This window comes from Haemaphysalis longicornis, unplaced genomic scaffold (genome assembly GCF_048455015.1).
Source record: "Haemaphysalis longicornis isolate Haplotype H1 unplaced genomic scaffold, Haemaphysalis longicornis Haplotype H1 scaffold_7, whole genome shotgun sequence".
Taxonomy (NCBI): domain Eukaryota; kingdom Metazoa; phylum Arthropoda; class Arachnida; order Ixodida; family Ixodidae; genus Haemaphysalis; species Haemaphysalis longicornis.
In genome coordinates this window covers 136494466-136516793 of record NW_027526422.1, presented here as the reverse complement: position 1 = coordinate 136516793, position 22328 = coordinate 136494466, and the positions used below count along the sequence as shown (strand labels likewise).

The 22328-nt window shown below is 47.8% G+C and overlaps 1 protein-coding gene across 1 annotated transcript in view; it reads right to left on the bottom strand.

Moving 5' to 3' along the window:
• Positions 1-22328, bottom strand: part of LOC144146560 (uncharacterized) — a 62822-nt gene that overhangs the window by 36526 nt on the left and 3968 nt on the right. Inside the window, exon 3 of the mRNA XM_077678504.1 lies at positions 3556-3575. Coding sequence (XP_077534630.1) covers positions 3556-3575 — 20 coding nt within the window. The remainder of the gene's footprint in view (positions 1-3555; positions 3576-22328) is intronic.

The window sequence follows — 22328 nt, the reverse complement described above, 5'->3', positions numbered from 1 at the left end:
CTTATGCCGAACGGATTATATTATTTGATGGGGAGAATGTGCGCCCTAACGCCACTAGCATAAAATAGCCTTCTTTTAGGTACAATGTTCTCGATGTATGGGATGGTTCGAGAAACACCCGCGGCCAAAGATAAATGCCGGCGGAGCAGACGGTGCGGCATTCCATTCGCCGACACTCGCCTGCACACGTCACTTCGTGGATTGCTGCTTGGCAGCCTATGTATTTTTTTTTAGTTGTTAGGGGAGCACAAGTTCGCTCCAATAAACTTGTTTTTTCTTCAAAACGAGTGCGTCGTCTTTGGCTACGTATCAATATCATACCAATCACCGGCCTAAACGACACAGTTTCGTAAACAACCTAGATTGGTACAGAAGATGATTGCTGCAACAGCCTTGTTGTCAAGCTATGCCACCTGTTATGTGAGGAAAGCTAAAATAAAACAGCCGAGATTTGGTAACGTAAACATACGTTCCTGTAACCTCGCGAGCACGAAAGAAGAATTCGGTTTATTTTCTGCGCGGTGGGAGGTTTCCCAATATCGAATTTTCAGTGCTTGTGTCCGTAAACTTCCAAGTGTATACCAGAAAAAAGGATGCTGTGAGGACACGCTATTCATGGCACTTGCTGTCGGCGAATAAAAGTTAAGATGATGAAGTGCGCGTGCTGATATCCGCAGAAATCATGGGGGAAAAGGAAAAGAAGAGGCAGATACAGAGATAGCGAGAGAGAGCAGGAGAGAGAGAATATTTTTTTGAGGCTGATGTGTGGGCCTCGAAGCTGTAGAGAGGTTGTAAGTCGGAGGCAGAAGAAGCGAGAGGATCGTTCAGCTTCGGGTTGGATGCCAACGTTAGAGGCACCTCGGAGCCGTTCGTTACCGCCTCCTGGTCCGCAAGACTGCCGACGATGTGGGAGCATCCGCAAGGCAGCCTTATTTACTGACCGGCGAGCAGCCGGGCCAAAGCGTCCCGCCATAGCTCGGCCACGACAGCGGCACGGCAAGAGTACCAGGCCAGTGCATCTACTCCAGGGCACCGAAGATATCGACCAGACCACCCCGTCCTCCTTCTCTTCACGGGAGACCGAACATTTGGAAGATAAGACGTTTTAGTGGGACTCGACTGTCCAGAATACTGTTATTTCATTTCCGTATTTTGCTAAATATCGGTTTTCATTATTGTTGCTACAGGGCACCGATTACCAGAAAAATTACGCCCACCTCCCCTCGCGGGAACCCTAGTGTGATGCGACGCTGAAGAGGGTTCCATTGTGCGTTTCCGTTGGGTCGGTTACTCGAATTGCGCGAGCAATCGTCGGGTAATGCGACAGAGAGAGAGAGAGAGAGAGAGAGAGAGAGAGAGAGAGAGAGAGAGAGAGAGAGAGAGAGAGAGAGAGAGAGAGAGAGAGAGAGAGAGAGAGAGAGAGAGAGAGAGAGCAAGCATAGCGCGGACGACCGTCGACTGAGAGACCGGCCGGAGCGCGGCACTCATATGCGCATCGCGCCCGAAGGAGAGGAGACCGCGGAGAGAGAGGGCGCTGCACATGCGCACAGCGCGCTTTCGCCGCGCGCAGCGCCGCCCACCGACGGAGTGAGAGAGCGCGCCGCACTGCACGCGCCACAGATGTTGGGGGAGAGGGTGCGCTATCACGGCGAGAGGAGGAGGGGCGCAGCGGTGCGGGCAACAACAACGGACGCACGCAGGAAGGACAGGGCCGCCGACAGGAGATGCTCTAAGCGTCACATCTAAAAAGAAGATCATCGCTCAGTGCCGTGAGACCCCATGCGAAGGGGGCAATCGCCGCCCCCCCCCCTTGTGGGGATATACGATAGTTGTGTGGGAATGTACCCGCGCTTCCCACCAGTCGTAACAGATGAAGATGCACCGGAGGACTAACGCTGGAACTATTCGAACGACCTAGGTGCCTCTGCCTGGAACTGCAGTGTAAATTATTGTAGATTATTATAAATTATTCTCGAGCACATCACTTTCCAATAGGTATTTTACCTGTTCGACAACAAGATATATTGTTTTTTTTGTGTGTGCGAAGCCAACGAGCCTGATCCTTCTCCGCTAGCTCGCCTATCATCCTCGTCAAAAAAGAGCAACCTGCTTTACACATGCCTTGATCGCCAACACAAACGAAATTCTGCATCTTTAATAACTGTACGAGTATCAGCACGTCCATTTGCTTGAATATACGTGTATTTAGGGCCGAGAAACACGGAGAGGAGTGTTTTATTCGTAAACGCAAAGTTGTGTGTAGTTTTCTTTGATAATTTGTAGAGGCAACTTAATCCGTCATTTAGCCTCATGTTTGGTTGCATGGAAGAGTAGCATGCCGTAATCGCTTCTGTATTATAGCAAAATGTCCCGATTCGTATGTCTGCTCAATGGCCGCGATATTGTCACAGAGTGTTCGCAGCGAACGCTTGGAAATTACCATGGAACTGTCACATTTTTTAAAATAATTTCGATGCCAGCGCTGCTGGTCCAAACCCGGTGTACAAGGCGCATGAGGTATGGCCGGCAGATGGCACACAAAATGCGGAAGCTGGGCACGCAAAAAATAGTCCACTGCACATAGGACTAACGAGACAATCGATGCTTGAATAAGCCCAAAGTTGTTAGGGCAGCTTGTATAAACAACGGAAAGGATTGAGTTGACAAGAAGATTGGGCAAAACTTACGATGGTTTGGTTTAAACCGTCGACCTCAGTAATTAACGCGAATATGGAACCCCGATACTGTTTTTTTTTATTGCCGGGCTTTGACAGCCAAATGGCCCCTCGATCAGTCGAGCTGGACAATTCAACACTATTGCGTTTGGCAGCACGACATGATTCAAGGCGTTTCCTTGATGTTCTATGCTATGCAGTCAAGAGACTATGAAGTGCAGTTGCAGGTAGTCCAGCGGGTCGAGGCGGCTCTCGCCCGGCAATCCCGAGGGCGGGCTGATGCCGCGCGGGACCAAGGGATGCGAGCCCTCGGGACCACCCGCGGTTCGGCCGGATTGAGTGGAGGTCGGGGGGACACCGCGCCTTGACGACAGGCCTAGAATAGTCGGGCTGTGGGCTATCTTGCGTGGTCCGCCTGCAGCCTCCGTAGGATTTTTGATCCAATAAAGTCGATTTCTCTCTCTCTCTCCTTGATGTTCTGCACGTTTTCGATTGGGTACACGTTGAAGGCACCGCGGTGGGTTTTTGGTTATGATTATTGACCCGCGCGGTGGCTCAGTGGCTAAAGCGTTGAAGGTCACGGGTTCGATTGCCGGCCACGGCGGCCGCTTTTCTGATGGAGGCGAAAAGCAAAAACGCCCGTGTGTACGGGATTTCGGCGCACGTTAAAGATCCCCAGGTGGTCAAAATTAACCCGGAGCCCTCCATTACGGCGCGCCTCATCGCCTGCGTAGCGCCGTCGCGTTAAACCCCGCAATCAATCACAATAAATCAATCGATTATGATTATAGTACAAAATCGACCGCAGATTCATCATCACCACCACTAGCATCATCATAATCATAATTATCATCATCCCCATCAGCACCGTCAACATCACCATCAGCTGGCTCAGGTCCACTGCAGGACGAAGGCATCTCCAATTGACGTTCAGCCGCACCCGTCCTGTGCTGCTCGAATCCAGAGTTTACCCCCGAAGTTCCGTATTTTACCCTTCATCGTGGTATTGGCCTTCCCCTTCTCCTAGACCCATCTATTCGTATCTACTCTGTTACCCTAATTTTCCACCAGCTGCCGATTCGTCTCAGCACATGGCCAGCCCATGTGCATTTCTTTTTCTTGGCTTAAATGATGCTATCGTCAATTCTTGTTTTTAGATGTAGAGCATCTCATGGTCGGGGCTATGTCCCTCCCTCCGTCGTGCGGCGTCCACACCCCCACTGCACATGCCTGGCCAGGCACCGCTGATGATTATTATGGCAGGATGCCCCTAGGGATTGGCCAACCAAAGAATCCATCACGAGATAGCTTCGCGTTCAATCACCATCGTCATCATTCGGTACGGGAACCCTAAGTACCACACCCCCACTGCGCATGCCTGGCCAGTCACCGCTGATGGTGATTGTGGAAGGATGCTCCTAGGGATTGACCAATCAACGAATCCATGACGAGATAGCTTCGCGTTCAAGCACCATCGTCATCTTCCCGTAGGGGAACCCTGAGTACCACACCCCCACTGCGCATGCCTGGCCAGTCACCGCCGATGATGATTGTGGCAGGATGCCCCTAAGGATTGGCCAAACAAAGAATTCATCACGGGATAGCTTCGCGTTCAACCACCGTCGTCATCTTCCCGTAGGGGAACCCTGAGTAGTTCCCGTTGATGATGATTGTGGCAGGATGCCCCTAGGGATTGGAATCCATCGCGAGATAGCTTCGCATTCAACCACCGTCGTCATCTTCTCGTAGGGGAACCCTGAGTAGTAAGCTTGGCACTCCCACTCTCCTCTACAAAGCTTCTCCTCTCCGGGATCGCGCAACGAATGGCAACACTTGCGGTAGCCGCTGCATACTCCACTGGGGGCGCCACTGTACCTCAGCGGTATGAATGACTCATTCCGATCCCTCATTCTCCTCCCGAAACGCCGCGATGAGTCAGCGTCAACGCCACTGTCAGCGCAGCGGACCTCGCAGCGGAGAAGAGGGCTCGAGCCGCTGCCACGAAACGGCAGCGGCGACAGGCCGATCCCGAACTTCGGGCTCGCGAAGCCGAAAGGAAACGTCAACGCCGCCAAGAAGCAGCTACTGATGCAACGAGAGCTCGCGCAGCTGAAGTAATGGGAACTTGAGTCGACCCCCATGGCTGCTTCGCATATTACTCAGGGTTCTCCTACGGGAAGATGGTGCAATTTTTTTTTCTCTGATCCAGGTAGCTCTTTTGCTGTCCATGAGTGTTATTCTTAGCATTATTTATTCCATCGTTCTCCCACATTCTTCGGTAAAGGAAACCAATAGTAGGATGCATATATCTTCTTGAGTACTTCAGATAACAACAGCCAAGGGTAAGATTCGTGGCAAAGGCTTTCCTGAGGATTGTGCAGACAGAAGTGATCGGAAGAAACCATTGTCAAGCACTCTGTAATAAAGAATTGATGATTTTATTCTTCACCGAAAGGTTCTTTTAAATTATCCGTAACAAGGAAACTGAAAATGTGTTTAATTATGTCGCTGTCGAAGGCAGATAAATGAAAAAGCGGATAAGTAACATCTTCGGTGGCGAGAGAAATTGACCGTGGTGCCACCCTCTGAGGACTTGTTTCTGATATCAGGGCGAGAAATAACTATCTCTGGTTTCAAAGATTACACCTTCTCAATCTTGCTACGTTTTATGAACAAGTACTGCTGCAGGCAACACGAGAATACGAATTCAACTGGCCTCCTTTTGGCGAGTTGAAAACAAAGCTTCTCCTCACCTGTGCTGTTCCACTCGCTGCAAGTTCTTCAGGTGCGATGCTTGACATCAGCTGCAAATTTGCCAGTAAATCCATGAACTCTCCACGTTGTTGCAGCAGTTCTTGCTTGTACCTTTTGAAAACAAATTACACCATCTTCCTGTAGGGGAACCCTGAGTAGTATGCGAAGCAGCCATGGGGTCGACAGAAGTTCCCATTAGTTTGCAGTTCATCGTTTCCGTTGACGTTCAGCTTAGCGTACCTTCGTTGTATCAATAGCTGTTTGACGTAGTTCGAATGAGTGAAGGACATAAGGCACGTTAGTAGCACATGCACCGGCCTCGGTTTGTAGCGCAGTAGGAAGAGCGCCGCGTACCTCCCGTTGCAGCCAGAGAGTCTTGGGATCGAAACCGGGCGCCGCCTAACTATTTCTTTTTATGGTGGACTGCGCTGACGTCAGCTCAAACGCTGACAGGGCTGAAGAGACGCGCATGCGCAGTAGAATGAGGAAGGCGGACGACAGGGGAGGGACGGACGCAGCCCCGCGAATGAGATGCTCCACATCTAAAAAGCCTGGCAGATTCCCCCACCATGGGGGCCTCTTAACTCAATACCATTGGGCCATGTTACGGAACATTAACGCGACCGAAGGCTCGAATAAAAAGAATGTGGAGACGTGACATACCTCACTGTATGTGTAGTAAGTCCTCGCCACATTGAGAGGTGCAGTGCTAGATTCAGTCTTGCCGATCTGCCGTCAGTCACAGTAACGCAGCGCCATAAACGTCGGCCATTTGGCAACCGTTTAAAGGCGTAGTAAATGATGTTTAACATATTGTGGGTTTAGACTGTTATTACGGAGCACAACGAAGATGAGAATACGCGTAATTTGTTCGCGAAGAAGTTTTCCTGTCAAACTAGGGAGATGAAACTGACGTGCGCTAGCATTTCCTTAAATTCATGTTCCGCTGCAGATTGAAAGGACACAAAAGGCAAACACTTAGGTAAAAGTGTTTGGGTGAATACAAAAAATGCGAAAAACTTGCATTTCCATCAGAAACTACACACGTTCTTGTCGAGAATTTGATCACAGAGTGATGCGAAAAAAAACTTAGCCACCAATTTTCTACATTGTATTCACGGCTGCCGAGATAATAGAGAGTTTTAGCATAGCGCGCTCCATCGGCTAACGCTACGGCGGCGGGTAGCGGGGCCGGACTGGGGAGAGCAAATTCGTCACGATGGGGTGGATTAGTTCCGCGCGGCCTGCCTTCGCCATGCCCGCTCTTTCCCTCCGCTGAGGGGCAACCTCCTCGCACTCCCCGCACGCGCATGCGCAGTCCGGTCCCGCTACCCGCTAACCTTAGCGTAGCGTACGGGAGCCGCTATGCTAAAACTCTCTAATAAGGACGGTAAATCTACAGCAGATTTTATTTACATTGCGGCCGACCTGACTTCAATATTCCAAAAATGAGGCTTATTTTAGGTCTTATGAAATCTTCCCCAGAGGGAAGAGAGTTACCAGGCGTGTAGGGGTAAATTCTTTCCAACTGGGACCGGAAGCCGTTAAAGTGAAATGGTAAGCTCCGTCGAATGACCTCAATGAGCCTAAACAGCACCGTATAAAATATTTCCAGAAGGGTTTGGGTACACCCCGTCGAAATAAAAACAACTTTTACCTAGCTATCTTGAATATGACTCTCGCATCAAACATGATACTACTCAGCTTGTATTTCAATCTGTGTTAAAACAAAAAGGGAGGGCATATTTCTGTTTCGAAGGGCGGCGAGACCACAAGAAGTAAAATAGCTGTGAATGGGAAGGTGCTCTATCCTTCCAGCCTTCGTCACTTTCGCCTTCTGCTCTTGATTTTATTTTGAGGTTTAACGCGCCGACGCCATGATGTGCGTTAACGGGGATGAGGCACGCCGTCCTAAAGGTCTCTGGATTAATTTAGGCAAACTGGGGATCTTTAACGTGCGCCGAAATCTCGAACAAAAGGGTATTTTCGCCTTCGTCTCCATCAGCAAAGCACCCACCGCAGCCGGGAATCTAATCCGCGTCCTAGGGCTCAGCAGCACAACGCCATTGCCACTAAGCGACCTCTGCGCGTGTTCTGCTCTTCACATAAGTCACCTTTTAGCTATTGTATTGAAGGAAATCTCGCGCTGAGAAATCATTAGCTGGAGTCTTCATAGGGGAATAGAATTCCTTCCCATCGCATGCAGTTACCTTTTCTATCTTCACAAGAATTCAAGTGGAGAATCGGAACTGGTATCATACTCAACCGGCAAGACATTTTATATGGTTTCATTTCTAAGTATGGGGAACGCGCTTACTAAGAAATATTCGCCAGGAGAGTCTTTGGGCACTAAGAGCATGGACTCGTGGAGGCACCGAGAACCAGGCAGCTGACCAAACGTTAGGGAAAGGCGGTAACTGCAAATTCAGTATGCGTAACAGGTTAAAAACAGGTAAAGAGGATGTAGACAATGGAGTGACTACAGGAAATAGGAACGTAAAAAAACTGGGAAGACCTACAGGACCAAGAAATTGAAATCTGGAGGGAAGGTTTCTACGCAAACACGCGGGGCTGTGCATTACTCTGAAGCTTGGACGCATTGCCTGAGAACACGGACATACGTGGGTCTCCGAAATACTGTCCTTCGGTGCACAGAAATACAACCACGACGGGACGATGAGGACACGACGTAAACCGAGGCTTCGGGGTTTCGGGTGAACTTCAGGGCAATAGAGAGGACGGAGAAGCGGCGGAAATGTTGGTGGAAGAAAATTAGGGACAGATGACGACGCAGGAGGCAGGAATCTAACCGATGTGTATTTGTAAAAGCAGGGGTCGGGGGTGTATTGAAAGAAAATCGCTCCTTCCCACTATTCCGTGCAAGGACACGGAAAAGTGGGAAGGAGCGATTTAAGTTTAAAACCACACGGAGTGTGTGAGGGGAAGCAAACCTATAAAGTTCGTTAGTGGTGGGACATATATCTTGCTAAAAACAAGCAAATCCGTTGTTGACAACCGACGTCCCGATAAAAAAGAACATCATCTAATAACCATCATCGTAACAACGAGGGGTGCCGTTCTCAACCCTCGTTGTGATTGGTAGGTCAGGTAAACCCGGGCGATTTATAATTGCTTCCAGAAGACGTCCAAGAAACACTAGGCGTGTTCCAATTCCTCCTTATGATGTGTGTTTTATTCAAGTAGTCCGCATCAATGAAGGACAAATATTTCATCCCTTCCCTGGTTCTGCCATATCGGCCGCTAGAAATTACCACAATTAAAGTGCGCACTTTGCGTGCGCATAGACGCAAGCGGTGCTCGTTACGCCCTAAACTACAAATGATTTTTACGTGATAGGATTTAGAACAACGTGTAAAGAGTAATTTTCTCGCTACTCTAGTCAGAAACAAGATGCCCTAAAGGAGCCATGAAGAGATAATACAACTTCGTTCAATTTGAAAGAACTAGGATTCAGTATCTCACTCAGCTCCACTACAGCCACAAAAGATGTTTGTGAACGCAAATAAAGCAAGAAGTATTTAAAAGCTTTCAAATTTTGCTCCAGAGTGACGTGTTATAAGCAAGAATGACGTCATACGGGCCAACAATAAAACAATTTTCAGTGCGGAAACTGCGCGTTAGCATTCAAGTGATACGTGCAAATGGAAATAGAGGACTATTACAGACGTCCAGTCATGTGTCGTCGCGACAGGTCAGTTAGGCGGCCGAAAATTGCACGAACAAGGTTCCGTGACGTCATAGAAAAGTTGCGGGAAATTGGCTAGGGGTCGCGACTGCTTCACACGTTTTCTTCAATATCTCCGTTATTTGTTCGGGGATTCCGATTATATTGGTATCATTGTTATCGGAACTAAGCAGTCTTTCTAATAAATCCAACTTGTATTTTGTCTTCATGGCTCCTCTAAATTTCTTAAATTTAAATAATACATTTTGTTCAGGAGACAGAGAAACAAAACAAAATGCAAAAAACAGGATCGGGTGGTGTTTGGCGCTGTGCTGCAGGGACGACAACTATGACATGTTCAAGTTTAATGCGGGAATACGCTGCTGTCGTATTTATGAAACCAGGAGTAGCGTGCGCACAAGGGGGACGCCCATTACTACATGGAACTCTTCAACAGAATGCGCCGCTAGCATGCGCGCCATCATCGTCTTTATAGCCGAATTCAATAAAGCTGATGCGCGTGTTGGAAGAGGTTCCTAACAACTGCAATGAGCGCAGCATAGTTTATTTTTTCAGTGACAATATAAACTGACGCTCCCTACACTGATCCATGTAACTTTGTTGGTTTTAGGGTGGTGCAATATAGATTGCATAGCACCGTCTCACTAGAGAATACGGCGGCGTTCGCCTTCGCCGTGGGTATCTTTGTTGGAGGTCAGCCGGTTACGCGCTCCGATAGCTAAATCTGGGGCCAGACACTCGCTCGCTGGAGAAGTGAAGGACAAACGTGAGGTGCATAAGCATTGTGCACGAAAAAATGGCTCCTGCGGCGCATACAGTTGACTTACTGCCAGATAAGCCAGAAGGCCAGGTGTTGGCCAGACTGCGTGGTGGCTCTCTGCATCGCATTACCGGTAGCTTATACTCTCGCTTTTCCCGGTGTCTTCAAACGTAAAGGAACTGTTTCAACGATAGTGTGACGTGCAAGTCTAAAGACCAAGATGTATCACCCGCCCACTCAGTGAATATTGCATTGTATTCTGGTCTGCGCAGATCTTAACTGACACCTGCCTTAACGGTTGTATTTAATTGTACAACGGAGGCAAACAGTTGTTTGAAAAAAGTTTTACGTGTCCCACGACAGACGTTTACTACAAATCATATAGTGTTGCTTGTAATACGTGGCGTATATTTAGTACCCGTTTCTATTCCCCACTGACCTCTTCCGGGATGGCCCCATGGCAGGGGCGCTGGCGCAGTTTCCTTGGAAGATTTTCGCGTCCCGACTTGGAATTTTTCACATTTTAAATGCAGAGCATTTCAGTAACTCACAATGTCACCCGCGTTGACGTCCGTAGTCCGCACCGTCGTTGTCCCTACTATATAAAAAAATCAGGTTCGACAACGTGGTTTCGAAGCCACGAGCTTGATTTCACTGTGCGCGTAACTGTCAATTAGGCGACTGGTGCTGCCTTATTCTGTTTAAGCAGTGCCAACAAGACGGACGTAAACAAAGGAAAACACTGGATGTGCGGCAATAGCGGGAAATTTAAAACAACGGGAATACCTGTATAAGAAACAAGGAATGACAATTCACAAGGAGGGTTTTTTTCTGGGTATAGGGCAGTATATAAAAATCAAGTGTCTTGTGAACGGAGTTTGAGAGGTTTAGGGGTGCAATGCCTGTAAAGGGCGCACCAACATTGCAGCGCATACTTTTACAGTAATAGTGGTCACCACAAGCTGCGTGCGTATTTCGTGTGCTTGATTCTTGATGCGAGTACAACGTGCGTTAAGGTTTATAAAAAATGGGCGCATTGAAGAAAGCCAGATATGGCAAAGGTTCACGACTTCGTGCGTGGTCACCGCAAGATTAACCCAAGTGACAGGGATGTCATGCGCAGTAAAAAAAATATCTTTTTTGATTTTGCGCATTTCTGCTCCACAAAGTGCTGGGTAATAATCTAGAAACGCAAATGCTTGCGGAGTTGTTAACTAACTAACTAACTAACTAACTGACTGACTGACTAACTGACTGACTGCAACGGCTTACTTGCACGAATGCTTTGCTCTGTGGACAGCCAATGCACTCGCCATTTGTACAAGTGCGGCACGCACACACACAGCTGGCTGGCGCCGCATCTTTTCAAAGTGCTACGAGTTGTGCCGCGCCTCCGCCAGATTGCGCCACGGGTCCCGCGACCGAGAGAAGACGCAGTGAAACATCTCCCTCGCGAGGGGCACGATCAAATGCAGAGAATTTCCGGGGGCGCACGACGTTAAGTAGTTTGCGTTACGTTAATGTTGTTGCACTTGTGGCAACTGCTGACGAGAGAGCGCTCGTCAGCAGTAATTTGAATGGGTCAACGATATAAGGTGCGTTCGTAGCGTCCCAGTCTGTGTCGGCTTTGTGGAGCAGTGGGTAGAGCACCATGTACATTGCGTTCCGCAAGCAGGGTCGAAGGATCGAATCCGGGCGCCGGATAGTATTTTTTTTTATATAGTAGGGACAACGATGGTGCGGACTACGGACGTCAACGCGGGTGACATCGTGAGTTACTGAAATGCTCTGCATTTAAAAAAAAATACTATCCGGCGCCCGGATTCGATCCCTCAACCCTGCGGGTGGAACGCAATGTACATGGTGCTCTACCCACTGCGCCACAAAGCCGACACAGAATGGGACGCTGCGAAAGCGCCTTATATCGTTGACTCATTCAAATTAGTACTGACGAGCGCTCTCTCGTCAGCAGTTGCCACAAGTGCAACAACATTAACGTAACGCAAACTACTTAACGTCGTGCGCCCCCGGAAATGCTCTGCATTTGATAGTGCCCCTCGCGAGGGAGATGTTTCACTGCGTCTTCTCTCGGTCATGGGACCCGTGGCGCCATCTGGCGGAGGCGCGGCACAACTCGTAGCACTTTGAAAAGATGCGGCGCCAGCCAGCTGTGTGTGTGCGTGCCGCACTTGTACAAATGGCGAGTGCATTGGCTGTCCACAGAGCAAAGCATTCGTGCAAGTAAGCCGTTGCAATCAGTCAGTCAGTCAGTCAGTCAGTCAGTTTGTTAACAACTCCGCAAGCATTTGCGTTTCTAGATTATTACCCAGCACTTTGTGGAGCAGAAATGCGCAAAATCAAAAGATACTTTTTTTTACTGCGCATGACATCCCTGTCACTTGGGTTAATCTTGCGGTGACCACGCATGAAGTCGTGAACCTCTGCCATATCTGGCTTTCTTCAATGCGTCCATTTTTTATAAACCTTAACGCACGTTGTACTCGCATCAAAAATCAAGCACACGAAATACGCACGCAGCTTGTGGTGACCACTATTACTGTAAACGTATGCGCAGCAATGTTGGTGTGCCCTTTAGAGGCATTGCACCCCTAAACCTCTCAAACTCCGTTCACAAGACACTTGATTTTTATGTACTGCCGCTATACCCAGAAAAAACTCTCCTTGTGAATTGTCATTCCTTGTTTCTTATACAGGTATTCCCGTTGTTTTCAATTTCCCGCTATTACCACACATCCAGTGTTTTGCTTTGTTTACGTCCGTCTTGTTGGCACTGCTTAAACAGAATAAGGCAGCACCAATCGCTTAATTGACAGTTACGCGCACAGTGAAATCAAGCTCGTGGCTTCGAAACCAGGTTGTCGAACCTGAATTTTTCGGGTTCAGTTTGGATTCGGTATCCAGCCTTTCCTCTTCGGTTCCGTGTTCGGTCTCTGTGCATCATTCCGTTCCGGTTGGAAACAGTTCAATTCGGTTCAAACGGGTTGAGGGAAAAAAAATCTCGTTTTCTCTGTCAGCTCGGTATAAAAAGAAATTCATCATGTAGGTTCTTCTTTTGTAAATGATAACTTGGCCAACTTGATAGTACAATCCACTGGAAGAACTCTTGCATACGAGGCCAAAGATTACAGCAGGGTGCGAAACAAAACCTTTGCATGGACATTTAAGGTGGCTTACGTGTGTGAGTGCAAAAGCATTAAGCTTTATGACCTTAGGTTTTTATTTATTATTTGATTTATTTCAATATTACGATTAAGTTTCGTTTCATTCTTGGCTCATAAACTCGGAGTTTCATAAACCGCACTTGCTTTTCTGAGAAAAACAACAACAATGGCTCTACGTAGCCGCCTCGGTGTCACCGTGTGCTCCCCTGCCATCGCCGACCAGTGACGGACTGCGACATGTCTCCAAATAATGCATTGCTGGGCAGCCTATTTGGCGGGAGGCAACTTTTTTGGCAGCACAGAGCATGCCCGTCCGCCATGTTTTTTGGTACCCTTAAATGTCGCCACACACGCGGACACGCACGCGCGCACACGCACGGTGCGCCCACACGCATCCCCACGCACGCACGCACGCTCGCACGCACACACAGACACACGCACACAGAGACACGCACACACGCACGCACGCACGCACGCACGCACAAGCACACACCAGTGTGATGAAATAGGTAGCCCCATTTTATTCCAATTTCATGCGGATGAATTAAAACTTCCTGCAATTCCATTTCCCTCAATACCTCGGAACGTCAAAATTTTGCCAATTCTTCCAGAGGCAGTACTGTTCAGACAATTGCAAATGCGTGCGACGTGGACCCCTGTATGGGAGAAACACGTCCAACCCCAAACTACAGCCGTGTGATGTGTGTGTGCTGTGCAGTGCTAGTCGCGCTACTATGGCGCACATGCTATGGACATGTGCTGTGACTCCGGACCCAACAGACGTGCTTCCACCCCATCTTGCTCGTGTGGTGGGCAAGGAAGACTTAGACTCTCAACGGGGAGCCGTCCAGTTCGCGATGGAGGCGCTCCAACGCCAGCAGTCATTGATGCTGCCTCCCCTACAGGAGGCTGGTATCTGCGACTAATTTAGCTGGCCAGTAAAGATGTTGTTCTCTCTCTCTCTTGCCAATTCGCACACCTGGAATGGCTGGGAAGCTCCATACGCACAACTTCGTTCTAGGTGGTTGTATAGGTTTACGAACGCAACATAACGCTGGCTTTTATCAGACGTGTTGAGAAGCGCAAAAAAATAAAACGGCTCCGCTCAATGTGCAAGACGTCGGAAGTGCAGAGCAATCATTCGTCATAATTGTCTGTGGTTCCGTTGTCCGCTCACTCTTACCACCCATCAGGCGATTCGCCGCCCTGTCTCATTCCTCTCTTGATAAATTGAACAAAAGTTTGTCCAACGCATTTCAAATTTCGCGCCTGTGCAGTGTTCACGTGCCCTTTATATGAAACTGCGCCAGGTGGAGTTCTGTTGTTTTTGTGCTCGCTGTTCTTCCCGCACGTGACGGCATTGCACTGCCAGTTTTTCTCGCTTACTACGTAAAAACCAACCAAAGAGCGCCCCTAACTAAATGACCGCGAGCGCTGCCGGTTAATTACGTCTATTTTGCCTGAAATGTAGCCGCAGTTTTTTTTTTTTTTGCGCTAAACAACGGGGAGATGTATGACAAACGCGCGCGTTTGATGAGTTTCGAACGCGTACGACTATATTAAACGCTTGGCTTTCGAAGCCTCTGTAGGACCCCGAGATGACAAAAGCTACGAAAGAACGCCGCGGGGCTCTACTTGGGTCCAGCTAGCGAGCTACGACAACAAGGCAAGCCCCTAAAGTGATCTGCACTTAAAATATGCAGGCAAGTCGCCGAGGTCGGGGGTAGCCGCAGCGTGCTGAGATGTCGTGCGGAGAAATATATTTAAAAAACTCTCGCGATAACGATGCTCTCTCTTGTGGTGTGAGAATGCGCACGAGTGCTCTTTGAGTTATGTCACGGAGTTATGCCCCTAAATATGATGTTGCTAAGTTTCGTGCTGGCTGACTTTAGCGTTGCTAAGTGCATTATACCGTGAAACATGGCACGCCACTTGCAGACTATATGTTGGTCTTTTTAAGTGCAATGCACTTCTTAAGCGACCCTGAACCTGCGTCCACCGGCGATGTCCGCGCACGTGGAGATGGGCGCGCGCAGCCTGGCCGCTGACATAGCACATACCCACGTGGGGGATTGGCCAGGAATCTCCTCGTCTTCCTTGGCAACGGGGGGAGATGGGCGCGCGCTGCCTGGCCGCTGACATGGCACATACCCACGTGGGGGATTGGCCAAGAATCGGGCGTGAGAAGGGCTAATGCACCTGCTTAAAGGAGTACTGACACGAAATTTCAAAGCTGAGATCCGCTCTAGCAATCAAGTACAACGACAACACAAAAATAAATGCATCTTTCTTTCTTTGTAATTGTGTGTGTGTGTGTGTGTGATCTCTCTTTCGCGAACATTACCGAACCGCGCAAATTCAACTCGTGCATTCGCACTTTCACATTCTTCCCCTCGGGGAAATGCGGGGAATTTTATTGTTACCAGTTTCTTTCTTGAGGTTTTCCATCTTCTATTCGTTGTTTTGACCTAGAGCCTTTGCCAATTGCTCCTGTAGTAAGGCCTAACCTATGTTTAGAGACTTGTGTTCAGGCTTAACGTCAGCAAACCTTATTGTTCATTCTAACTGCGTATCAAACAACGCCAAACTTATTGTACGTCTGCGAGTTCCAGTTGAAGGTGTTAGGGTTAATGTTGGGCCATGGGATGGCCCACCCATGCCCCACTTCTGCCTCAGCAGCCGTTCGGCTAGGTACATTTAGAAATTTTACACTTTTTCTTGCGCCACTGGCCACCCCTTGCTTTACAACGATTTTAAATACATCATAAGATTTTTTGTTCAACCACATCTGCCGTACAAGCCAGTGGGGACGTCAGACCGCCGCGTGCACGAGTCGATTTCGCAGCCAATACAGACGTCAGGCCAACGCATACCCGCCAGCTGACACATACTCGCTTTAAGTTCTAATGCCGGCCACCAGTCGCAGCTAGTTGAAAATCTGCGCCCACGTTTCTGGCGACACGCATATACGGTAAAGGCGGGTTTTTCGCCACTTGAGTCAAGTAATGGGCCAGCGAAGTTCACCCTTCAACAGGTTCCCCATGCGTTCCACCCTCGCTCTTTCATATTCTAGGGGGCTGCGCCCACGCCCCACCACATTCACGAAATCCCTCCATTTCTTCTCACGAGCTTTGGGACAGAGCCCTGGCCAGCTCCGACCTTAAATACCAGCGCCTGTTGGTGTTTAGAGCTGTTGAGGCTGGGAAAGCTGAAGGGGTCTTGGACTGAGAACTCCGCCCCATGGCTTTTGGCAATAAACACGTTTACTCTCTGTCTCTTCCCACTATACCGCCTGTCACCAGTCAGCGTCCCACGCCTGATAGCGCACGTTCTGTGCGCGAAGTAAAGCTTGTAAGCTTTAAATTGAAAGCAAACTCCTTAACTGCAATGTGGGGCGTGAAGGGGTGACAAATGCCATAATGGTACGGGTGTGTCAATGTTTAGACGTTATATGGCTGCACAGAGACTGGAGAGCGTTACAATGTCATAATGGCTGCCAATTCGCTGAAAAATATTATATTTCAGCACTTTACGTTATCTTTTATCTGAGCCCAACAACCGCAATATAGAAAATTGCTCCTTTATGCTACCCAGTAAGATGAGATCCATGGCAGCAGAGCTTGCAACGTTAATGGAACGTTTATGGCGAGGGAACGTTTATGGCATGCGCGCACGCCCTCACGCACGCACGGAGAGCTTGCAATCAAGTGAGCAATACTATTTAGTGTTCGCGGTAGGGAATGCCACGTCATCAGTGGTGTCGTCGGTAAGAACAAAGACTGTGTGAGCCATTACGTTTGGGCGTATCTTGTCGACGCGGCCAATGTCGGGGTTGGGACAACCAGCTTGGCCGTCATTTGATGGTGAGATGGTAGTACTGCGTCAGTTTATGCTGTCACAGTGACGAAGACGTAATTTATATTTTCCAATAAGGTTTCTTTTAGGATAATGATGATGATGATTATGTTAAATGGTGCAAGGGCTTCTAGGTCAAAGAGCACCAAAACAAAGGTTTCTCGTTAGGTCGCGAAATCGCTAGTGTAGAGCAATGGGAGACCGTATTGCTTAGCTCGGACCCAGCGGATCAAGTCTGGGCTATTCAGCTGTCCGAAGACGCTGCCAGAGCCCAAGGGCTCTTGACCGACGTCTAGGATAACTGGCTCCCATGCAAAAAAGTTATTTCTCTCTCTGTCTCTCTTAGAAAAGCTTCCCAGGTCACTTTTAGGAAACTGCCCCACTGGGGGCATGATTTCAAGTGAAAAATGCTTTCGCAATATTTGTGAGACCAGGTTAGTATTTTTATAATGATTTGTTCTTGTGTTAGCGCACCAGGACCCTATTTCTCTGCCTTTGCTACTGAAGGGCGTCGTTGGCTCAGTGAAGCTATAGTGATCTTTCCAGTGTAGATGAACGTTGGTACAGATTGCTCAGCAGCAGAGGCAGGGCGATGCAAGCGCCCGCCGGTCGGGGGATAAGCCTTACATCATTTCTTCAGGTATTGCATGCCGACGTAGAATGCGCGTAGCGTTGCCTGGCATGTCTCGAAGCTCCACGTCATTGTTTAAAACGTAGCTGGCCTAAGGTCACGCTTTCAGGTTTAAACTCGCCAACCCCTTCCCATATCAGAAATTACTCGTTTTATTCTTCGTACGCCAAGCTCTGAAGAACGTTTGGTGCTGTAAGACTTCAAAGTAAAATATTACTGTTGAGCCTGAGCACGGCCAAATACCCGAAGTTAGCTGCTACTGTTCCAGCAAACTAATACATATTCGCTGAGCATCCAATAACTTCACTGGTGTAGTGAAAAACGATTTAAAAGCAGAACTATTTATTACAACTGCTTACGCTGCCCCAAATGCAGCCACAAAGGCTACGTACTGTGGTATGCACAAAGAACTCAATGAATAAATAAATAAATCAAATACTTATATATTAAGCGCCACAAGTCGACTACAAGAATTGTATCCGTACCTGGAATCATAGCTGCAAGTTCAGAAAATTCGCAAAGAGTTCATTGCCTCGGAATAGCCTATTTCCGCAGTACCGCATCCTAACATGTTCGATGTTCACGAATGTGAGCCGCCTTTCAGCGATATTTTATAATTGCCGGAATCGAGTCATGTGGTTAACTTTATGATGCACAGGAAAGTTTTAGTGATGTATTGCATTTTTTATCTGTCAATTATCATTAGGTTTGCGGTTTATCAAAATGGTGACTCAGTTCACCATTTTCTCTGTTTTCGCATTGAACGACACGCGGCTAAAAGTCAGAAAGTGAGGTAAACATCGGCCGTGGCGGCCGCTTTTCTGATGGAGGCAAAAAGCGAAAACGCCAGCCTGTTGGAGATTTCGGCGTACATTTCAGATCCCCAGGTCGTCAAAATTCTTCCGGAGGCCTCCACTACAGCGCGCCTCATCGCCTGCGTACCGTCGGCGCGTTAACCCTCATAATCAGACAGCAAACAAAACCTCCATCTACAACAGCGTTGTAGTGCATAAAAGACAACAGAACTTCTGTCTTTAGTTACCTTGGTGAAAACCTGCGCTGAGGCAGAAGAATTAAGCTGCTTAAGCCCCATTGAGTTGCTGAAAAAAATTCCTTTTCCTTATCGGTTGCTCCGGGGATGTCGTGCTGCTTTGCCGCAGCATTTTAGGAAAGACGCCAAGTTATTGTCATATATTTCTTTCAATAACTAAACTCCCGTATACTTGGAACAGCTCAACTGAAGTATGACCCAGTTTTCGAACATTTTGAACAAAGTTATTTTTGTTTGCCGCTTTTAAAACGAAGATTTACGTGTCTAGGAGCGAGAAAAAAATCCCGGGCCATCTTCACAAACGTGAAACTCGGGGAGCGCGAAGAATCCAATGTATGAGTGTACTCTTATCGCCTTAGCGTTTTTGCCAACGGAGATGAAAGCGTTGTCGTAGAGGTAGAGAGCTTTGCTGTAAATGCCTCGTGTATGTGAGGAAGGAAATTTTATAATGCGAGGCGTAAATGAGTGTCCCGCTGTTTCTTTAGTTACCATTACCAAGCGTTCCGGCGCGAGGCGTAAACGGGCGTCCCGGTGCTTTTTTAATACCCGTTACGTTTTAGCGCGAGGCGTAAACGCGTGTCCCGGAGTTTTGGTACCGTGACTATATCGGACGACTGCGGCGACGACGACAGGAGACGCCAACTGCCTGGGACCGTAAGGGGCTCTGCCCCTAAACACTAGTGGTCCGGTGTATGAAGAAAAGTCATCGGGGGAAACCTCATGCGCATGCGCGAGAAAAATAAGTTGGAGGGGATATAAAAATAGGGAGTTCACAGGGACAAATAAACAGACTCCCCCGCGCAGTGAGCTACTGAGTGAGGCGCTAATAAAACAATAAGGAAATGTAGGGGCTGCGGTGGTGAGGGTGAAGCAGCGTGAACTTGGCCATGGCAAACACCGGCCATATATGTTACTTAAAAAAAAACTCTAGGAAAGCGTGCACTCATGTGCAAGGCTTGAATCGCCAAGCTGTCGTAGGTGAGCATTGATGGACACATAGTTTCAGTAGCACGCCCTGCCTTCGGTTCGCGGCCTCTTCCTCGGCCATGCGTATTATCCGGGCCGGGCCATGCCGAGAACTGCGAAGACGTTGCGCGCGAGGTCTCTTGTACGATGCTGAGCGCATACGCACGCTCCTCTCGAATGTTGCGGCGTCCGCTATCACGCGTATTTCCGTTGTAGAGTGGGTAATGCGCCATCTGCGCGACGCCTACGCGATAACGTTCCTCGCGTGTAGTTTTCGCCGTGCACGAACCCCGAACGTGCGGCCAGTAACAACAGCTCGGCTGATAAAATAGTGGGCTACATTCGTACGCCTGAAAAGTAGGCAGCTTACCATCAGCGACGCCGTAAGCTGGAACGGGTTCGTCTACACTGTGTCGATCCTGCAGCCCGTGCAAAACGATTTAATTTAATAAACAATAGAGACTGATACACGGGAGAGCATAGGCAGCACGTTGCAGCTTCGCCGGTTAACCATTAGCACGTAGTGCATTGACAAATTTTTTAGGAATTTGTTGTTTTTTATCTTTACGATTTGTCCGGCGGCGACTCGAAATACCACGAAGCAGCGTGTTTCTAGGTGTTTTCCATGGTGTAGACCACTAGGCCCTCTAGGGGATAAGGGATGAAAGGAATTGCAATTCTACTGTAATGAACCGCTTCACACGGTGGCAGATGGAATGAGTGTTTATCTGCAGTGAGATATTCTGGGGATACAAGATACAACTCAAATTGTGAGTTCCGTCACTTAGTGTGAAAATTAAAAAAAAAAACATGTATGGTTTATGTAACCATCGGCATGTAGAACTGGGTGAAAGAAAACTCCATGAAAAGCTGAAGTCAAACTTCCTGCGCGTGGCACAAGGGACATTGTCGAGGTTAATTCCTCTTGTATTAAAATTAGTAATACAACCGAGTGTGTTCCGATATAACTATAGTCACTAAATTGTGTACAGAAGCGGCATCACCGATATTCAGGAAATACATGAGCAGGAGCACGATACTTCTCAACGTGCTACGTCTAGCCATACCTTAATAGGTAGAGAATGTAAGCGTAAGAGGTTTCAAGGTAGGATCATTGTTATGCACGCACGTACGCAAGTACGTGCAGCCATATTGGTTTGCTGCAACTGCGCACACATATCGGGTGATAAAATTATCAGGTTTTAAAATAGTGTATGGCGTCTTGAGTGACCGTCGTTGGTGCCTTGTACAGCGCTAGAGATAGCAGCCTTTATTTCAGCCAACGCACAAACAGCCGAACGGGAAACCTACGATAATATTGATCATATACAGGTGATAACAATCATAATATTGATAATATAGGTCATGTAAAGATGAAGCGGAGAAGGCACGGCTTGGAGAGCCGAAATGTGATCAGGATTACATGTAAGGTTGAAATAAGTGAAATCTGCACTCCTAAAATGAATGTTAGTAAATAGTAGTAATAGGTTGTATTTACTAACTCTCTACGAAATAGGGCCGTCAATACCTATACAACGTTACGTAGGTCGTGCTACTAAGTATGGAACTTTAATGCTATCGTTACTAGTGTGCGCACTCAGTAACTGCTGCTTGTTTGATACTTACATCCGCTGGTAGTAACAAAATTGTATGAATAAATGAACATAATTACTACAGCACCCTTACTATTGCAAATATTGATGTAAACGTTTTCGACAATCCGAATGCTTACTTGGAAAAGCTCACATTAAAATGCGTAAATCCGAAGTATTCGCTAAAATCTTTTTTTTTATTTTGCTACAGGACCACTGACACTTTCAGAGGATTTTCTGTTGCTGGCTAGAGAAGCAAGAGCAGATGGATTTCTAAGGTAACTACGTTAAACTTGCTCTCTCCGTGGACACCGTTGGTGTGCTTGCTCAACTTGTTTGTTGTTTTTTTTTTCAGTGTGATATCTGCTTGTCCAGTGTGTCTATTTGTCGTGCTTCGAGCTCAGCCGATCAGCATTGTCACGCGTAGCATGTTACCAGGTTATGCATGGGCGGTTATTAAAAGCACGAAGTACGTTGTGGATACTGTGACAAGAAACTGGTTTTTCTTGTGCTAGTAAATGCCTCTAACTTTTTTTAGAGTGTACTGCAAGTGTTAGGTTTAAAATTTTCCGCGAAGCTTATTTGCGCGGAAATTTTATTGCTTGCACTGGCAATACCTGTGCACTATTCCTACCGCGTGGTAAAGGTTTACCGGTTCGTACGCAACATAAGAGGTGCTAATGACAAGGCGGAAACAGGTGCAATAAGAGACGGAACAGCACGAACTAAACTCCAATAAGGAATAGAAAGACGTAGTATACAAACAGGAGTTGATTACGAGTTGTTTAGGTTTCGAGCGCGCAAGCAAGCAAATTTACACCAAAACAGAACAAGCTTCTAAGACATGAATATACGGACGGCAAAAAACAATCATACACATGTTTTTGATTACAGAAACCCGTCTAAGAATTGCATCTCTTTATCAATAAGTGTCAATGATTTTGTGCTGATGCATTTGGGCCTTGCTTTAATTTACTAGCCTCCTATTATCTCCCTAAACACAGGTGTGCTTAGTACTAAGGACGACGGTCAATAAGAGCCAAAGAATTTTTCCTTGGTGATGGAAGCGGGGAAAGACGGCCGCCTTTTTCTAAAACTGCAGGGCAAAAGTTAGCAGACGAAGAGGACACAGAGTAGTGAGGGACCGTCTGGGAGA